Source organism: Pseudophryne corroboree, chromosome 7 (assembly GCF_028390025.1).
Source record: "Pseudophryne corroboree isolate aPseCor3 chromosome 7, aPseCor3.hap2, whole genome shotgun sequence".
Taxonomy (NCBI): Eukaryota; Metazoa; Chordata; class Amphibia; order Anura; family Myobatrachidae; genus Pseudophryne; species Pseudophryne corroboree.
Window position 1 is genome coordinate 489845349 of NC_086450.1, and position 18949 is coordinate 489864297.

Below are 18949 nucleotides of genomic sequence, written 5' to 3' on the forward strand. Positions count from 1 at the left end.
CACAGTATTTGTATATGATCCAAAGAGAAATCGTCTCTATTTGTTAATTGGATCACCCTGTTAAAGGGAAAAACAAAGGTTATTGTGAAGTTGTAAGCTCAAAGGTTATAAATACACCTCCTATTATGCCATGATCGAAAATGCAGGACAAAGAATGATATAAAAAATGTTAGGAGAAAGAAAACAGACTTGGAAAGTAGACAAGATGTATAACAGTCTCAATTATCCAATTAAGGACTAATTAGTGCCATGGTGCCTAACAAAGTATAGGTGTTGTCTTTGAAACAGAAAAATTTGCCACAATAACTTATATAGCATGTATCCACAGTGTATCTATAATGTGTCTGTCTAACATGTAATAGACAGACAAGAATTGCCAAAATGAACCCAAAGAAGGGACATATAAAATGATCCCCCAAAAAATCATATGCTAGGTGATTTTTTCAAAATGTTTAGCTATGATATGCACAATAGCTTTATATTCCAACAAAAACCTGCATATGAATAGGTACTGATGCACTATATTGTGATGATTGGCATAACATTTGCCAAAGAGACCAATGCACGCTGTTTCTTAATTGTGTATGTGCAAATAGGTTTGACGGGAGATAGTGTAGCAGATGGGACAATACAATAATTATGTTTGCCCGCTCTCCGTGCGCCGCTGGCCGCTGAGCTCCGGCGTCAATAGGGTTTGTCAAATATCCTCTCCTGCTACTGGGAGATCGATAGGCAAGTAGGGACAAAAAATACTTAAGTGTCTGTCTGCTCGTAACGCGCCGCTGACCACCGGGCTCCAGCGTCCGTGCTGCCTCTCTGATCTCCTCTCCTGTCGGTCTCTGATCATGTGAGCGCACTCATCATGACCCTCCTGTTCACCTCCCAACGTACGTTTCACAGATTAGCTTGTTCACGGGTAGTGTGAACATGTGGTGTCAGGATCTGGCTTAAGTCTATGCGATTAGCCAATCAGGATTGTACCTGTTTGATTAATTATGTTGATACTGACAAGGTTTGTGTGAGCTCCAAATTAATTATATAGATAAAACGAGCAACTTAGGTGTCCTGCAAGATGTTTGTGAATTAGGATGCCGAGGGGGTTTAGTTATTACAATCCTTATAGTGTATAGTAGTGGTGCGTGAATGTTGATAATGATAAAAGTAAATATGAATTATAAAAATGAAATAATTTAATTATGAGTGGAGTATAAGTGATTAATTAGTGGAAATTGTTGTGTGTGGATATTATAAGGAGTTAAATGATAATTTGTGTATAGTATTGGATTAATTGGGAATAAGAGGAAAGGGAGGGGAGTGAAAGGGTGATTAAAGGAGGGGAGGTGGGGGTTTTTGGGGTGATGGGAAAATGATTTGTGGGGGGAGGGGGGGGGAGAGAATTAGGGGGGTGCTGTTAACTTATATAATTGATGTAACAGTGTGTAAGTGTGATTGCTGCTATTATAAATTTGATGAATGTCATTAATGGCAGAGAAAATGTGTGATTGAATTAAGGTGCTGATATATTTGAAAATCACTATGTTGAAAACCACTTATGTTAAAAAAGGAAAAATATATAGTAATAAATAATAAGTGTGATACTGAATGAAAATAATAAAAATATAAATAATAATAATAAAATTAAGAATTGTAACAATTAATAAAAAAAGAGAATAATAAAAAGATGAATTAGTCAATCAAATTGGACAATCAGATTGGAAGGAATGCTCCAAAATTCATAGTTTCATTAAGTCCATGTGGATGAAGTGAATTTAATTTAAATGTCCATTCACATTCCTTTCGTAAGAGAGTACTGGTCAGGTCCCCCCCACGTAGACCCAATTTCACTTTTTCTAGTCCACAAACTTTAAGTCCATCCCACCGACCTGCATGGTTGGAAAAGAAATGTCGTGCTACAGAGGTAAGTTGCTTCATTTTTTGTAAGTCCCTGGTGGCATTCCGGATGGATCCAATGTGTTCCAGGATTCTTTGCTTGAGGGCCCTAGTCGTCATACCCACATATCTTTGTCCACAGATGCACACAATACAATAGATCACACCTTCGGTGGAGCAGTTGATGAAATGCTTGAATTTAATATCTTTGCCGTAGCGATCCTGAATGTGGTCTGTTTTAAGGATATATTGACATGCTTTACAGTGACCGCATGGATGTGTGCCAGTGGTAGTCTGTGGTTTATCACGAGATGGTTGGAAATGACTAGATACCAATCTATCTTTCAAATTTCTTGATCTCCGCCAACTCATGGATACTTGTGGTCCAAGTTTTTCAGATAAGGTAGGGTCCAAGTGGAGAATTCCCCAGTGTTTCTGGATAGCTTGTTTAACCTGGTGCCATTCTTGACAAAAAACCCCAACGAACCTGATAGTTTGGACTTGGACCACAAGTATCCATGAGTTGGCGGAGATCAAGAAATTTGAAAGATAGATTGGTATCTAGTCATTTCCAACCATCTCGTGATAAACCACAGACTACCACTGGCACACATCCATGCGGTCACTGTAAAGCATGTCAATATATCCTTAAAACAGACCACATTCAGGATCGCTACGGCAAAGATATTAAATTCAAGCATTTCATCAACTGCTCCACCGAAGGTGTGATCTATTGTATTGTGTGCATCTGTGGACAAAGATATGTGGGTATGACGACTAGGGCCCTCAAGCAAAGAATCCTGGAACACATTGGATCCATCCGGAATGCCACCAGGGACTTACAAAAAATGAAGCAACTTACCTCTGTAGCACGACATTTCTTTTCCAACCATGCAGGTCGGTGGGATGGACTTAAAGTTTGTGGACTAGAAAAAGTGAAATTGGGTCTACGTGGGGGGGACCTGACCAGCACTCTCTTACGAAAGGAATGTGAATGGACATTTAAATTAAATTCACTTCATCCACATGGACTTAATGAAACTATGAATTTTGGAGCATTCCTTCCAATCTGATTGTCCAATTTGATTGACTAATTCATCTTTTTATTATTCTCTTTTTTTATTAATTGTTACAATTCTTAATTTTATTATTATTATTTATATTTTTATTATTTTCATTCAATATCACACTTATTATTTATTACTATATATTTTTCCTTTTTCAACATAAGTGGTTTTCAACATAGTGATTTTCAAATATATCAGCACCTTAATTCAATCACACATTTTCTCTGCCATTAATGACATTCATCAAATTTATAATAGCAGCAATCACACTTACACACTGTTACATCAATTATATAAGTTAACAGCACCCCCCTAATTCTCTCTCCCCCCCCTCCCCCCACAAATCATTTTCCCATCACCCCAAAAACCCCCACCTCCCCTCCTTTAATCACCCTTTCACTCCCCTCCCTTTCCTCTTATTCCCAATTAATCCAATACTATACACAAATTATCATTTAACTCCTTATAATATCCACACACAACAATTTCCACTAATTAATCACTTATACTCCACTCATAATTAAATTATTTCATTTTTATAATTCATATTTACTTTTATCATTATCAACATTCACGCACCACTACTATACACTATAAGGATTGTAATAACTAAACCCCCTCGGCATCCTAATTCACAAACATCTTGCAGGACACCTAAGTTGCTCGTTTTATCTATATAATTAATTTGGAGCTCACACAAACCTTGTCAGTATCAACATAATTAATCAAACAGGTACAATCCTGATTGGCTAATCGCATAGACTTAAGCCAGATCCTGACACCACATGTTCACACTACCCGTGAACAAGCTAATCTGTGAAACGTACGTTGGGAGGTGAACAGGAGGGTCATGATGAGTGCGCTCACATGATCAGAGACCGACAGGAGAGGAGATCAGAGAGGCAGCACGGACGCTGGAGCCCGGTGGTCAGCGGCGCGTTACGAGCAGACAGACACTTAAGTATTTTTTGTCCCTACTTGCCTATCGATCTCCCAGTAGCAGGAGAGGATATTTGACAAACCCTATTGACGCCGGAGCTCAGCGGCCAGCGGCGCACGGAGAGCGGGCAAACATAATTATTGTATTGTCCCATCTGCTACACTATCTCCCGTCAAACCTATTTGCACATACACAATTAAGAAACAGCGTGCATTGGTCTCTTTGGCAAATGTTATGCCAATCATCACAATATAGTGCATCAGTACCTATTCATATGCAGGTTTTTGTTGGAATATAAAGCTATTGTGCATATCATAGCTAAACATTTTGAAAAAATCACCTAGCATATGATTTTTTGGGGGATCATTTTATATGTCCCTTCTTTGGGTTCATTTTGGCAATTCTTGTCTGTCTATTACATGTTAGACAGACACATTATAGATACACTGTGGATACATGCTATATAAGTTATTGTGGCAAATTTTTCTGTTTCAAAGACAACACCTATACTTTGTTAGGCACCATGGCACTAATTAGTCCTTAATTGGATAATTGAGACTGTTATACATCTTGTCTACTTTCCAAGTCTGTTTTCTTTCTCCTAACATTTTTTATATCATTCTTTGTCCTGCATTTTCGATCATGGCATAATAGGAGGTGTATTTATAACCTTTGAGCTTACAACTTCACAATAACCTTTGTTTTTCCCTTTAACAGGGTGATCCAATTAACAAATAGAGACGATTTCTCTTTGGATCATATACAAATACTGTGGCATGTTATCAGTAGAACAGTGGCCTATATCTGCCTTATTCGCAGCGCAAACCCAATTTTCATAGGTGCTGCACAGCACATCATGAAACATACAGGCATTCCCTGCGGGCCGAGAAATCATTAACCACATGATTTAAACCCACGTATACCTACAGATTTGGGATACATTTTGGTGCAATGATGGTTAAACATATATTGTCTCTTTAGAGATTACTCGGCTAATTTGGTAACAAGGTACTTACCAATAACCCTCTACCATCTATATATTAGTGGTAGAAATCGCCATATCAATGCTGATCTACTACCATACCACACCGCGCATGCCCAATCTCGTCTGATCTTGGAAGCAATACGGTGTTGGGCCTGGTCAGTACTTAGGTGGTGGACCACTAAGGAATACCAGGTGTTGTAGGTTCTTTTGACGGCACTAATTTGGTTATAGTACCTATTCCATAGATCCAAGTACCCTGGGCCTGCCAAATAATGCCCTGTATTTTTCATCAATATTTTCACAATTTAGCTTTACCAGGTGGCTCACATTGATTAGCCCCTAAATAGTGAAATAATATAACTGGTGTACCAATATTTTAATATAATAAAATTAAAGGTTACATTTTAATTACTTCACTTTTCATATCATTGTTCATTACTCAAATCATTATCGTTTCCAAGTGGGAGTGCTCCCGACAAAGGTCCCTTTTTTTCTTTTTCTTTCCCCTTTACTACATATGCATTGGACCTATGGGAGCACCATCGACAATCACTGTTTATATCTACACAAAAAAATATTTCTATTGGTAGATGGTGATACATTTTCAGAATTTTTCTGATGGGTCGGTTATCTTGGAAACCTCTTGCAAATAAATCTTAAACATAAACCACCCAGTCCTGTGCGGCATCCTTAAATCTAACTTTATACTGCCTACTGTATTAACTAGAAATAGTTTTCTTAGGAATACCAGCACGGATAAGTGGTTATTACGTGACTCTTGAGTAACCATAATCTTCTGTACACCAACGGGCATAGTCCCATATACATGTAAAATGAGCTTCAATTTAAAGCAGGAATTATCCTACAAACATAGAAATAGAGAAAACTTAGATGACATCTTTCCCAGCAACATAGTGGACACAGAACCCCATAGCAACTGGGAATCAGACTTTATACAACTTAAACAAACGTTACACAAACAAATAAGGACAAACTGGGATCTTACCACGTTAGAAAACTATGTTAAGAACAAAATAGTACCACGTGGCCTCAGACCAAGAGTCTTTCCCACTTTCACCTTGATAAGTGAAAACCTCAAAACTGAATGGGATAACAGCCTTCTTAAATGCTCTATGGAACTTATGGGCATCCTGATCAAACACGACCACCTTGTACTTGAAGGTTGCGAACGTGACCTGGAAGAACTGAGTAAAAAACTGGAACCCTGGGAGAAGGACACACAGTTTCAACGGTGCTTTGAAAAAAATAAACAAGACCTTTTGACATATGAACAGACAATCATTGATAGAAAAAGGAACAAATTTGCCAGAGATAAAAAGGATTTTGCTTCAGGCAAAATATTCAAATGGAACAAACCTTCTTGGCAACAACGACCCCCAAGAAACCGTGAACAATATTCATCATCAGATGTGGAAACATCCGGAACAGAGGAACTCTCCGAGTATACCTTCAATACACCTCTGACGACAAACTCCAGAGGGGAAGGTGAGAGTCTAACTCAATATCATCATCAACATTTTTTAGGGGATCCCCCCAGGGGAAGGGGATCAAGGCACCCAACAAACGAAAGACAAGGAGGGGGCGGAAGGGGAGGAAGAGGAAGACAACAACAACAATGGGACCAACTACCACCCAGGAGACAGCCACCCCGGAATACACGCAGAAGATAACATCAGAATCCTCCGATCCACCCGATACCACTTCACAACTTAAAATCATTAATCTCTCAACACACAATCTAGATCAAGAGCAAATTCAAGTCCTGAGCAAAGGTCTTTCCTATTCTCCAACTGAGAAATTCAACAGATTCAAATGGGAAAAGGATCTGAGACTTTTCAATAGAAAGTTACTACTTACCAAGTTCCACAATAAGAAATCTGCACCTGAAATGGGAAGCACACAACCCAATCAGACCGAAGTAAGTGATAACACGACTGTACTAGACCTATCAGGGCCTGAATTAGAAGCTCTGGAAGCCCTGGAGGCACTAGAATCCGAATCCACGGTAACTATAGATCCTCAATGGGAGGTCAGTACGAGATTCATTTGTAAGAAAAAATCATCATTTTTTCCTTCGGAACAGACAAGCCCAGAAGTACAGATATTTACCAAATTAGTATCCAAAGAATTTGATCAGATACATCTTCAGAAAACTAGAAGATTGCGCAATTCCAATCTAACTAGGAAAGAACTGGATGCCCTAAGAGAGATTGAATCCTGGCAGGATGTAATTATAAAGCCATCAGACAAAGGGGGCAATGTGGTAATATGGCCCCAAGAACAATACACACAGGAAGCATATCGACAGTTGGAAGATCAGACATGCTATCAGAGGATACTACTCAATCCCATGGAAAACTACAAAATACTATATGATAGGATGCTTTCCAATGCCCATGAGGGAGGAACAATAACACCTTCAGAATATCAATATCTTCAGACCACACATCCTAGAATCCCCACATTCTACATGCTGCCCAAGATCCACAAGAACTTGTGTCAACCACCAGGTAGACCAATAGTATCTGGGATTGGATCATTGACTGAAAAAGCAAGTATTTTTGTCGATCTCCATCTGCGACACCATGTAATGGGTCTCCCCTCCTTCGTTCAAGACACTACAGACGTTCTTCGCAAGATCCATGATGTCAAACTGGAGGCAAATCAATTCTTAGTCTCTCTAGATGTTGAGGCACTATATACTTCAATTGATCATGATAAAGGACTGGAAGCTGTCAACTATTTCATGAACATGGAAGGAATGGAAAAATTCCATACATTCCTTGGAGACCTACTTCAGTTCATACTCAGTCACAACCTTTTCACCTTCAACAAGAGATTCTACCTACAAACTAGGGGCACAGCCATGGGGGCAGCGTGTGCCCCGACGTATGCCAATATCTTTCTAGGATGGTGGGAACGCGAATTCGTTTTCAGTGACAGTAATGATGTTTTCACGACCAATATCATCATGTGGGCAAGATACATCGATGATATTCTGATGATTTGGGAAGGAGATATACAGATGTTACTCTTGTTCATCGAACATTTAAATAACAACAACCTTAACATTCGCCTCACTCACGCCATCAGTCAAGATGAACTTCCATTTCTGGACATACTCATTTTCAAGGATAAAAATGATATGCTTTCAACAAAATTATTCAGGAAGGAGACATCATCAAACACACTTTTACATCAAACCAGCTCCCATTTCCCTCCCACAATAAACAATATACCCAAAGGAGAATTTCTACGTTTAAGAAGAAACTGCTCTAACGATCAGGATTTCGCAGAACAAAGCAAAGACCTCTCCAACAGACTCCGTGAGAGAGGATACAGCAACACATCTATCAAGAAAGCCAGCAGAAACATTCAGACCATTCAGAGAGAACAATTAATTTTTGATAAGAAACAAAAGAAACAAGAGGATAAAACTATCAGGTTCGTTGGGGTTTTTTGTCAAGAATGGCACCAGGTTAAACAAGCTATCCAGAAACACTGGGGAATTCTCCACTTGGACCCTACCTTATCTGAAAAACTTGGACCACAAGTATCCATGAGTTGGCGGAGATCAAGAAATTTGAAAGATAGATTGGTATCTAGTCATTTCCAACCATCTCGTGATAAACCACAGACTACCACTGGCACACATCCATGCGGTCACTGTAAAGCATGTCAATATATCCTTAAAACAGACCACATTCAGGATCGCTACGGCAAAGATATTAAATTCAAGCATTTCATCAACTGCTCCACCGAAGGTGTGATCTATTGTATTGTGTGCATCTGTGGACAAAGATATGTGGGTATGACGACTAGGGCCCTTAAGCAAAGAATCCTGGAACACATTGGATCCATCCGGAATGCCACCAGGGACTTACAAAAAATGAAGCAACTTACCTCTGTAGCACGACATTTCTTTTCCAACCATGCAGGTCGGTGGGATGGACTTAAAGTTTGTGGACTAGAAAAAGTGAAATTGGGTCTACGTGGGGGGGACCTGACCAGCACTCTCTTACGAAAGGAATGTGAATGGACATTTAAATTAAATTCACTTCATCCACATGGACTTAATGAAACTATGAATTTTGGAGCATTCCTTCCAATCTGATTGTCCAATTTGATTGACTAATTCATCTTTTTATTATTCTCTTTTTTTATTAATTGTTACAATTCTTAATTTTATTATTATTATTTATATTTTTATTATTTTCATTCAATATCACACTTATTATTTATTACTATATATTTTTCCTTTTTCAACATAAGTGGTTTTCAACATAGTGATTTTCAAATATATCAGCACCTTAATTCAATCACACATTTTCTCTGCCATTAATGACATTCATCAAATTTATAATAGCAGCAATCACACTTACACACTGTTACATCAATTATATAAGTTAACAGCACCCCCCTAATTCTCTCTCCCCCCCTCCCCCCACAAATCATTTTCCCATCACCCCAAAAACCCCCACCTCCCCTCCTTTAATCACCCTTTCACTCCCCTCCCTTTCCTCTTATTCCCAATTAATCCAATACTATACACAAATTATCATTTAACTCCTTATAATATCCACACACAACAATTTCCACTAATTAATCACTTATACTCCACTCATAATTAAATTATTTCATTTTTATAATTCATATTTACTTTTATCATTATCAACATTCACGCACCACTACTATACACTATAAGGATTGTAATAACTAAACCCCCTCGGCATCCTAATTCACAAACATCTTGCAGGACACCTAAGTTGCTCGTTTTATCTATATAATTAATTTGGAGCTCACACAAACCTTGTCAGTATCAACATAATTAATCAAACAGGTACAATCCTGATTGGCTAATCGCATAGACTTAAGCCAGATCCTGACACCACATGTTCACACTACCCGTGAACAAGCTAATCTGTGAAACGTACGTTGGGAGGTGAACAGGAGGGTCATGATGAGTGCGCTCACATGATCAGAGACCGACAGGAGAGGAGATCAGAGAGGCAGCACGGACGCTGGAGCCCGGTGGTCAGCGGCGCGTTACGAGCAGACAGACACTTAAGTATTTTTTGTCCCTACTTGCCTATCGATCTCCCAGTAGCAGGAGAGGATATTTGACAAACCCTATTGACGCCGGAGCTCAGCGGCCAGCGGCGCACGGAGAGCGGGCAAACATAATTATTGTATTGTCCCATCTGCTACACTATCTCCCGTCAAACCTATTTGCACATACACAATTAAGAAACAGCGTGCATTGGTCTCTTTGGCAAATGTTATGCCAATCATCACAATATAGTGCATCAGTACCTATTCATATGCAGGTTTTTGTTGGAATATAAAGCTATTGTGCATATCATAGCTAAACATTTTGAAAAAATCACCTAGCATATGATTTTTTGGGGGATCATTTTATATGTCCCTTCTTTGGGTTCATTTTGGCAATTCTTGTCTGTCTATTACATGTTAGACAGACACATTATAGATACACTGTGGATACATGCTATATAAGTTATTGTGGCAAATTTTTCTGTTTCAAAGACAACACCTATACTTTGTTAGGCACCATGGCACTAATTAGTCCTTAATTGGATAATTGAGACTGTTATACATCTTGTCTACTTTCCAAGTCTGTTTTCTTTCTCCTAACATTTTTTATATCATTCTTTGTCCTGCATTTTCGATCATGGCATAATAGGAGGTGTATTTATAACCTTTGAGCTTACAACTTCACAATAACCTTTGTTTTTCCCTTTAACAGGGTGATCCAATTAACAAATAGAGACGATTTCTCTTTGGATCATATACAAATACTGTGGCATGTTATCAGTAGAACAGTGGCCTATATCTGCCTTATTCGCAGCGCAAACCCAATTTTCATAGGTGCTGCACAGCACATCATGAAACATACAGGCATTCCCTGCGGGCCGAGAAATCATTAACCACATGATTTAAACCCACGTATACCTACAGATTTGGGATACATTTTGGTGCAATGATGGTTAAACATATATTGTCTCTTTAGAGATTACTCGGCTAATTTGGTAACAAGGTACTTACCAATAACCCTCTACCATCTATATATTAGTGGTAGAAATCGCCATATCAATGCTGATCTACTACCATACCACACCGCGCATGCCCAATCTCGTCTGATCTTGGAAGCAATACGGTGTTGGGCCTGGTCAGTACTTAGGTGGTGGACCACTAAGGAATACCAGGTGTTGTAGGTTCTTTTGACGGCACTAATTTGGTTATAGTACCTATTCCATAGATCCAAGTACCCTGGGCCTGCCAAATAATGCCCTGTATTTTTCATCAATATTTTCACAATTTAGCTTTACCAGGTGGCTCACATTGATTAGCCCCTAAATAGTGAAATAATATAACTGGTGTACCAATATTTTAATATAATAAAATTAAAGGTTACATTTTAATTACTTCACTTTTCATATCATTGTTCATTACTCAAATCATTATCGTTTCCAAGTGGGAGTGCTCCCGACAAAGGTCCCTTTTTTTCTTTTTCTTTCCCCTTTACTACATATGCATTGGACCTATGGGAGCACCATCGACAATCACTGTTTATATCTACACAAAAAAATATTTCTATTGGTAGATGGTGATACATTTTCAGAATTTTTCTGATGGGTCGGTTATCTTGGAAACCTCTTGCAAATAAATCTTAAACATAAACCACCCAGTCCTGTGCGGCATCCTTAAATCTAACTTTATACTACCCATTAATACAACTTTATGGGGTGATGGGGAGGGGGAACTGAGAGGCTTAAATTCAACTCTTCCCTGGCTCAGCGGGCAAGATACCTCTCGCCTGTGTTTATAGCTGTGCCATTCCATCTGTACCATACAGTATCCCCTAAAGAACATTTTACTTTCCTGCATTTCTCAAAAAGATCCTGGTACATTTGCATTAACAGAATATTATAAAGTATGACGATTCAGGTGGCCTTGTTTTTGTTTTTTACTGTTTTTCACACCATAAACGAGGTAAGGAGAGACTTCTATGATCGGAGCAACCAGAGCCAGTGAAATAAGTTTTAGGACCTCAGCCGGAATCCCCCTCCTCCTCTCCAGCCTAAGGGGTGCAGGTGCTCCCAACCCCTACTGCTTCTAACCTTCACAGATAGGAGGTGGGTCAGTATCTCCCGCTCCTCTCAGTCTGGGCAGTGACATCACAGCCCAGCGCTTCCCTCCCGGCCTATGACTGACATGGAGGAGAAACCGCTGGTTTCACAGATAACAAGCGTCGTCGTGTTCATGCAGCAACACAGACTGGGGTGTACTAATTGCCCGGGCCCAGGCTTGCTGGTGGTGACTTGTGATAACACAGACACAGTACTTCTAATGACCTTTATGATACAGCTTATGCAACAGTGTAAATGCCTGTCTATAGATTTTACATTTTATATTGAGATTGGACCAATGGGTTAAGGATTTCCTATTACTGTGGGTATGCGCGCTCCCAATTGCCGCGCTATTCTATAGAATAAAATTGTCTGGAAGACGTTTTCCAGCAAACAACAGTGGGAAATTAAAAATTTTTTGGGAGGGGGGGGGAAAATAAAAAATAAACATTGGGTAACAATGTATATGTGTAACTGTCACAAATAATGTTTTGTGCCTTTAAAATACTTGAAATGGCTGATTTGTGTATTTGAAAAATACAATTAAAAAAATTATAAAAAGCTACTTTTTATTAACATAGAAATTAATAAAATTTAAAAAGTTGAACAAAGTATTAAAAAAATTGATTTTGGGGTAATTTCAGGCCACTTTCGTTCATTTAAATAAATACTTTAGTTAGATTTGGGGTGGATTAAAAAAAATGAAAAGTTGATTTTGAGGTAATTTGAGCCCACTTTTTTATCTACCCCAATAATGACATGTAATTATTGGCCCAATTTACGCTTCCAATTGACTATTTAGTCATTACAGGGGGTGTCCCACAGGTTCTGAACCAAATACTGAATTTTTTACCTTAAAATACGGATTTTTCCCAACTTTGCACCTGCTCTGAAGCTGGGAGAGAAAAGCTGCAGTAATTCCTATTAAAATTACCATTGCTGGATTTCTCACAACCAATTGAATAGGTTAAACTTTGCAGCGCAAGAAATTTTATTATTTGGCGTTAAATTGGATCTGCCGATAAGTCTTTAACTTTGAAAGTGACATTACAAATGCTACTATTAATTTTAAATGAATCCCCAGAGGACTTTTGATGAACAACTGAATGACCAGCATGTGATCCCAGTAACCATTACATAGATAGATATTCATCTTGTCTCCTCACCTCATAGTTCTCTACACTGGTTGCTTATATCATACAAGAAAGCGTAAGTTCTAGATTAGACATTATTGTATTGTTTTACCTACTGTAGATCTTTGATCCTAACAACAAACGATATGAAGTTCCTGTGCCACTGAACAAACCCAGCACTCCCACAAGCACAGAGCAAGAGCGGCTGTATGAAGTTGTTGTTGTTAAAGATGGAACTTTCGGACTGCAAATCATCCGGAAGAGCAATCGCGCTGTTGTGTAAGTAAGAATGGCGCACGACTCCCGTGGGTTCCAATTTTTCAAGCAGAGAACTATTTTCTAGAACATTTCACATCTAACCACATTTTGCTTTAAGAAACAGCCCCTCTCGGTGCACCAGGTCCCGTGCGATTCTGCTATAGATGGCTGGGTGCCTATTTTTGGCCAAAAATGCATCCTAGTTGCAATGCAATGTAACTAGAGCGCACCAGGAGGCTGTGCTGATTCATGTGATATGCCACACTCATATGTACAGTATATCTGTGTGAGTCTGAATGTGTAGAGGAAGTGCTACGATGCAGTGCTTTTGGTGGCCGTTCTGAGCAGGGGGTGAAGGGGAGCCACGGGCCTTGGGGGCATTCTGTGACTGGGTGCAGTGCAGGGGGGCATTGGGCCCTCAAAGCAGCCTGGGCCCCATAGCAGCTGCCCCCACGGTAATTACGCCACTGTGTTCAGCCATCGCTGCGTTTGTGGGTATTCTGGCTACGTACGCAGCAATGGTTATATAGTTTGTGTGCATAGTATGCAATCTTTTGCAGTTTTCTTGTCTTGTTTTCACAGCTTCTGTCCGTGGAGGTAATTCAGACCTGATCGTAGCAGCAAATTTGTTAGCTAATGGGCAAATCCATGTGCACTGCAGGGGGGGGGCAGATATAACATTTGCAGAGAGAGTTAGAGTTGGGTGGGTTATAGTGTTTTTGTGCAGGGTAAATACTGGCTGCTTTATTTTTACACTGCAATTTAGATTTCAGTTTGAACACACCCCACCCAAATCTAACTCTCTCTGCACATGTTATATCTGCCCCCCCTGCAGTGCACATGGTTTTGCCCAACTGCTAACAAATTTGCTGCTGCGATCGGGTCTGAATTACCCCCCATGTACCATGTAAGGTGCTGTGGACACCTACTGAAAATAATAATACAGGAAATAGGTTAGTAATATATGTTACTTCTGGGACAACGCAAAGCATGTTGATGTCCGAATTGACACATTAGTATTTAAATAAGTGTATCACTTTTAGGTTGATGTATGTTACTGACTTTCTCATTTTCTAACCTGGTTTTGACTTTTAAATGGCGGCCCCTTTAAAACATCTTGTTGGGACATCTTTGACGCCTGCAAGTTACAGGCTGTTACAGTACATGTACCCGATAATATTGCAATTCATGCAAAATACTTTCCTCTACCTTTCGAACTTCCCTTTTTTGTGACACATCCTCCAATTATCCCTATTTGCGGACCCCTGAAGGAACATGGCATATGGGGAAGTGGGTGGGACTTTGTGGCTATAGGTGGATAAATACTGTATGTTCTGTGTAAAATGGGAACATATCTTGTGCGGTGTGGGCTGATCCTAGTTTGTCATTATGTGTATTTATGAAATCAGATTTGTTTATTTTGTTGCTTTTGGATACAACATAGTATACAGATACCAACATTTCATTATTTCATAAGGAAAAAACCAACAGACTACCAGGCTAATTGGGAGATATGTAGAGGGGCTGGCTGTCACTTGTTTGCAGCCCTGTACACAGTAGGGATCATTTTTTATTTTTGTTAGGAGCCACTTAACCAACCTACCAGTATATTTTTGGATTGTGGGAGGAAACCGGAGTACCCGGAGCAAACCCACGTAAGCATGGGCTGAATATACAAACTCCATACAGTTAGAGCCATGTTAGGATTCAAACCCATGACCTTAGTGCTGTGAGGCATTAATGCTAACCATTACACCATCCGTGTTGGGAATCTTGAAGAAAGTGTATTTTTGATAGTAAACTCTTAAGTTACTGATCACAATTTACATAATTTAGTACCTTGATAAAGTATCTAATACTTAGGAAAGTGGTTCTCAAACAATTAGATCAGTTAGAATTATTTATGGTCATTGTAATAGGCAAAACCAGCGCTGGTGGCTGTCATTGATAAAATATGTGAACAAACAGAAGCAAATATTTTTCCTCACCTCACAATTAAACCTAACGATGACATACAGTATAAACACAATTTACTTAATTTAATATTTCTTTCTAAATTTCTCAATAAGAAATTTTTGGCCTAGGGGTGCCGTGAAAAAAAATTCTGATCCTCTAGGGCGCCGTGATTCAAAAAAGTTTGGGAACCGCTGACTTAGGATAATCTTTTTGTGTCTGAATTGGTTATTAAGAAATCCTAAACTTGCATCTAACTTCAAAGCATCAAAGGGCAAACGCTTTTCCTGCCATGCACTGACGGCAAATAGCAATTAAATAATGCAAATAGTAATCATTTATATAGTTGCAGAGGGAGGGCTCAATATGCATAGCAACCAATCAGAAGTGGCTATCAAGCGTCATCATAATTAGTAGTCCAGCACTATAATAAATACAATAGAAACAAATCAACCACCTGCGCGCCTTGCTAATGAACAGGCTGCTGGAATTAAAAGTGACTAACACCAATCACTGAAATGCAATACAAAAAAGAAAAAAGTTCCTGCGCACTGAAAAGAGGGTATATGACACTTTATATTAGGTGTGTGTGGATATAAAGCCCGTCTGTTCATATCTCTCAATTATAACAAATCCAAAATGTCCCAATCAGGTCAATTGTGGTCACAGTCAGTTTCAAAGATTTTGAAACAAATTCTTATGCCGATATCTCTCAATCGAAAGAAATTTAAAAAATGTCCCAATGAAAGTCAATTAGCAGTCAAATTTCAAAAATTTCATAAATCTCTTATCTGGTCTCCTCCTGAGTCCTCCAACCAGTGAAAATGGCAGATGATAATAAAACTTGTAGTCAGTCGTCCCCACAGTTTTCAGTTCTCTGTCAATGTCCTCAATTAAGGTACATGCAAGACAATTAATGGGGAATCATAGTGCAGACTTATACAAGTTTATTTTTAACAAGTTAACAGTTAAAAAGAATCAGCACGCGTACCCAAAGTGACCTTCAGGGGAACGCACAGTAAATAGCATATAGGGGTAATTATGAACCTTCCCCTATTAAGCTGTACCTTCACTGTGTCCTGGGCAGCAGTAAACACCAACGCGTTTCAACCGGTAGGGTCTTTATTAAGGTGTGACCACAATTGACCTGATTTGGACATTTTGGATTTGTTCTAATTGAGAGATATTAACAAACAGGCTTTATATCCACAGACACCTAATATAAAGTGTCATATACCCTCTTTTCAGTGGGCAGGAACTTTTTTATTTTTTACTATAATAAATACATCTTAGGATAGGTACATAGGCTGCGTTAGCGTGCACATGCTCTCAGGTGCAGGTCTGATTAAAGATTACTCATTATTTACATATTGGGCCTGATTTGTGTAAACAACGTGTAATATTCATTTTGCTTGTTCTCATTAGCTGGGATTCCCATTTACCCGGGATGACCTTCGAAGATATGTTTCTTCAGATTTCCACCCGCCTTCCCTCAGATTATATCTTTGGACTTGGGGAAACTGAACACAGAACATTCCGTCATGAAATGGGACGAAAAACCATAGGCCTATTCCCTAAGGATCAGCCTCCACGAGTAAGTATATACTGAGAATGTATATATGACTCTATGACTAAAACTTACATTCATACAGTGTCACTGCTTTCAATGTAATTGATTGATTAAATAACTTTTATTGTAAATATATAGTTAATATTGTATATGTTATTATCTAAATAGTTTCCAACATAAGAGCATTCTACAATTTATCCAACAGAAAAAGGTCATCGATATACTGCAATATATGTGGGATCGCAAAGCATGTACCCTGCATACAAATCCACACATACAGTATATTCACTTTCCTTATAACGTGGCAGAGCAAACGCAGGATTTCTGGAGAGGGTTTCCTAAATGTTTGATTTTAGAGTGATTATCGCCAGCTTATGAAGGATGTATAATTAGCATGTAACAAGCTGCTGTACAGTCTGCACCAAACACAGTGCAGTGTATGTAACACAGTACATCAGACATATACAGGCCCTGTGATCACAGTAACCACTCACCAGATTCTCTCTCTGGTGCGGTGATTGAGCACTCAGATATACACACACACACACACACACATACACACACACACCACATTTGGAAGGAAAATCTGCTGTCACTGGGCATGTGCAATAGCTCCATTCGACCCTTTATATTGCATGTAGTTGCCGCTGGCCAGGCTGTGTCTAAGGGGCGTTTCCAGACAACTGGAAGCCCACCCTACATTTGCCTATGCGTGGAGCACACCAACATACCAGTTTTTGCAACAGCCCATCTTTTCTTTTATTTAGGGAGTAACAAGTTCCAGATCCAGGAACAAACCACTGTAAGCGCTCCCAGTCTCCACCTCTAGTACCGTATCTCATTTAGCAAAATGAAATGTGGCATGTGGGCTACAGGGGTCACGCTATGTCACCTAGCCCCCATTTTCTTATGGAGCCGTACGATCTGCGAACAATCTGTCCTACAAACAGGAAATTTAGCAGCCCAGCAGGCGCCACCATTCTGACCTGCTAATCCCTCCCCTTCCAATAATAGTGGTGCTGCTGCACATGACAGGAACAAAACTTTTTATAAATAATTATTTGTTATTGAGCAGAGTACTGCGAGAAGTGATGTGTGTTCCTGCACTGATATGGTGAAGAAGTATATGATTGTCAGTATACAGAGCTGTACACCTCTGGCAGTGAGCCCCCCGGCCCGCGAAGACACTCTTTACAGGCCAGCTACACCTGTCTGGTCATACGTGTAGATGCTCTTGAAATATGTACATTATTTTCTACCAGTTCTGGCGCATGTGTAGTCCGCTCTGCAAGTAAGCTCTGCAGCAGCCGCTGTAGCCTGTAACACACCTCTATGTGACATGTGCTGCATGTGTATGTTGTGATGGTTTCTCCAATGCCAGATACAGTAATACCTAGTATGTCAGAATACTAATCTACATTCACAATAATACTCATATAAATGCTATTTTCTGCATTCTTCCAGGAGCATCTCAATGCATATGGCACTCACCCATTCTATATGGGGCTGGATAATGACGGCAATGCACACGGAGTACTTCTGTTGAACAGTAATGCTATGGGTAAGTGACGTTGTACTTATCTGGAGCACTGAGTGTAATATACAGTGTGAGTGGAATGGAATGAGTGTGTACAGATGTATTTAGTGTAAGCTTGTAGATTAGGTGTCGCTGTCACCCTGATGTCAGCCTAGTACAGGCCTGTCACACAGGGCCCGAATGCCGGCTCTGTATCCTATGACCATGTACGGGGCGGGCTGAGTGACAGGGCCACACAGGCGCCTCAGCTGACAGGCGTAATCAGGACATACAGTAATAAGCTCCATGGCCGCTGTGACACTACACAGTTATAGACAAAAGAAAATTAATACAATACCAGAGTTGTGCAGTGAAACAGAAAAAGCTGCCCAGACACACTGTTCTGTGAGGGAAGAAACACCAATTCCCAATGTTACAAAGAGGAAAGAATGGTGAACAGAGTGTCAC

The 18949-nt window shown here is 39.5% G+C and overlaps 1 protein-coding gene and 2 pseudogenes across 1 annotated transcript in view; all 3 read left to right on the forward strand.

Annotated features, from left to right (window-relative positions):
• The window catches only part of LOC134944418 (maltase-glucoamylase-like), a 114398-nt gene that overhangs the window by 52507 nt on the left and 42942 nt on the right, over positions 1-18949 (forward strand). Inside the window, exons 26-28 of the mRNA XM_063932997.1 lie at positions 13306-13463; positions 16821-16989; positions 18430-18526. Coding sequence (XP_063789067.1) covers positions 13306-13463; positions 16821-16989; positions 18430-18526 — 424 coding nt within the window. The remainder of the gene's footprint in view (positions 1-13305; positions 13464-16820; positions 16990-18429; positions 18527-18949) is intronic.
• LOC134947351 (5S ribosomal RNA) lies at positions 4968-5086 on the forward strand (annotated as a pseudogene).
• Positions 11021-11139, forward strand: LOC134947352 (5S ribosomal RNA; annotated as a pseudogene).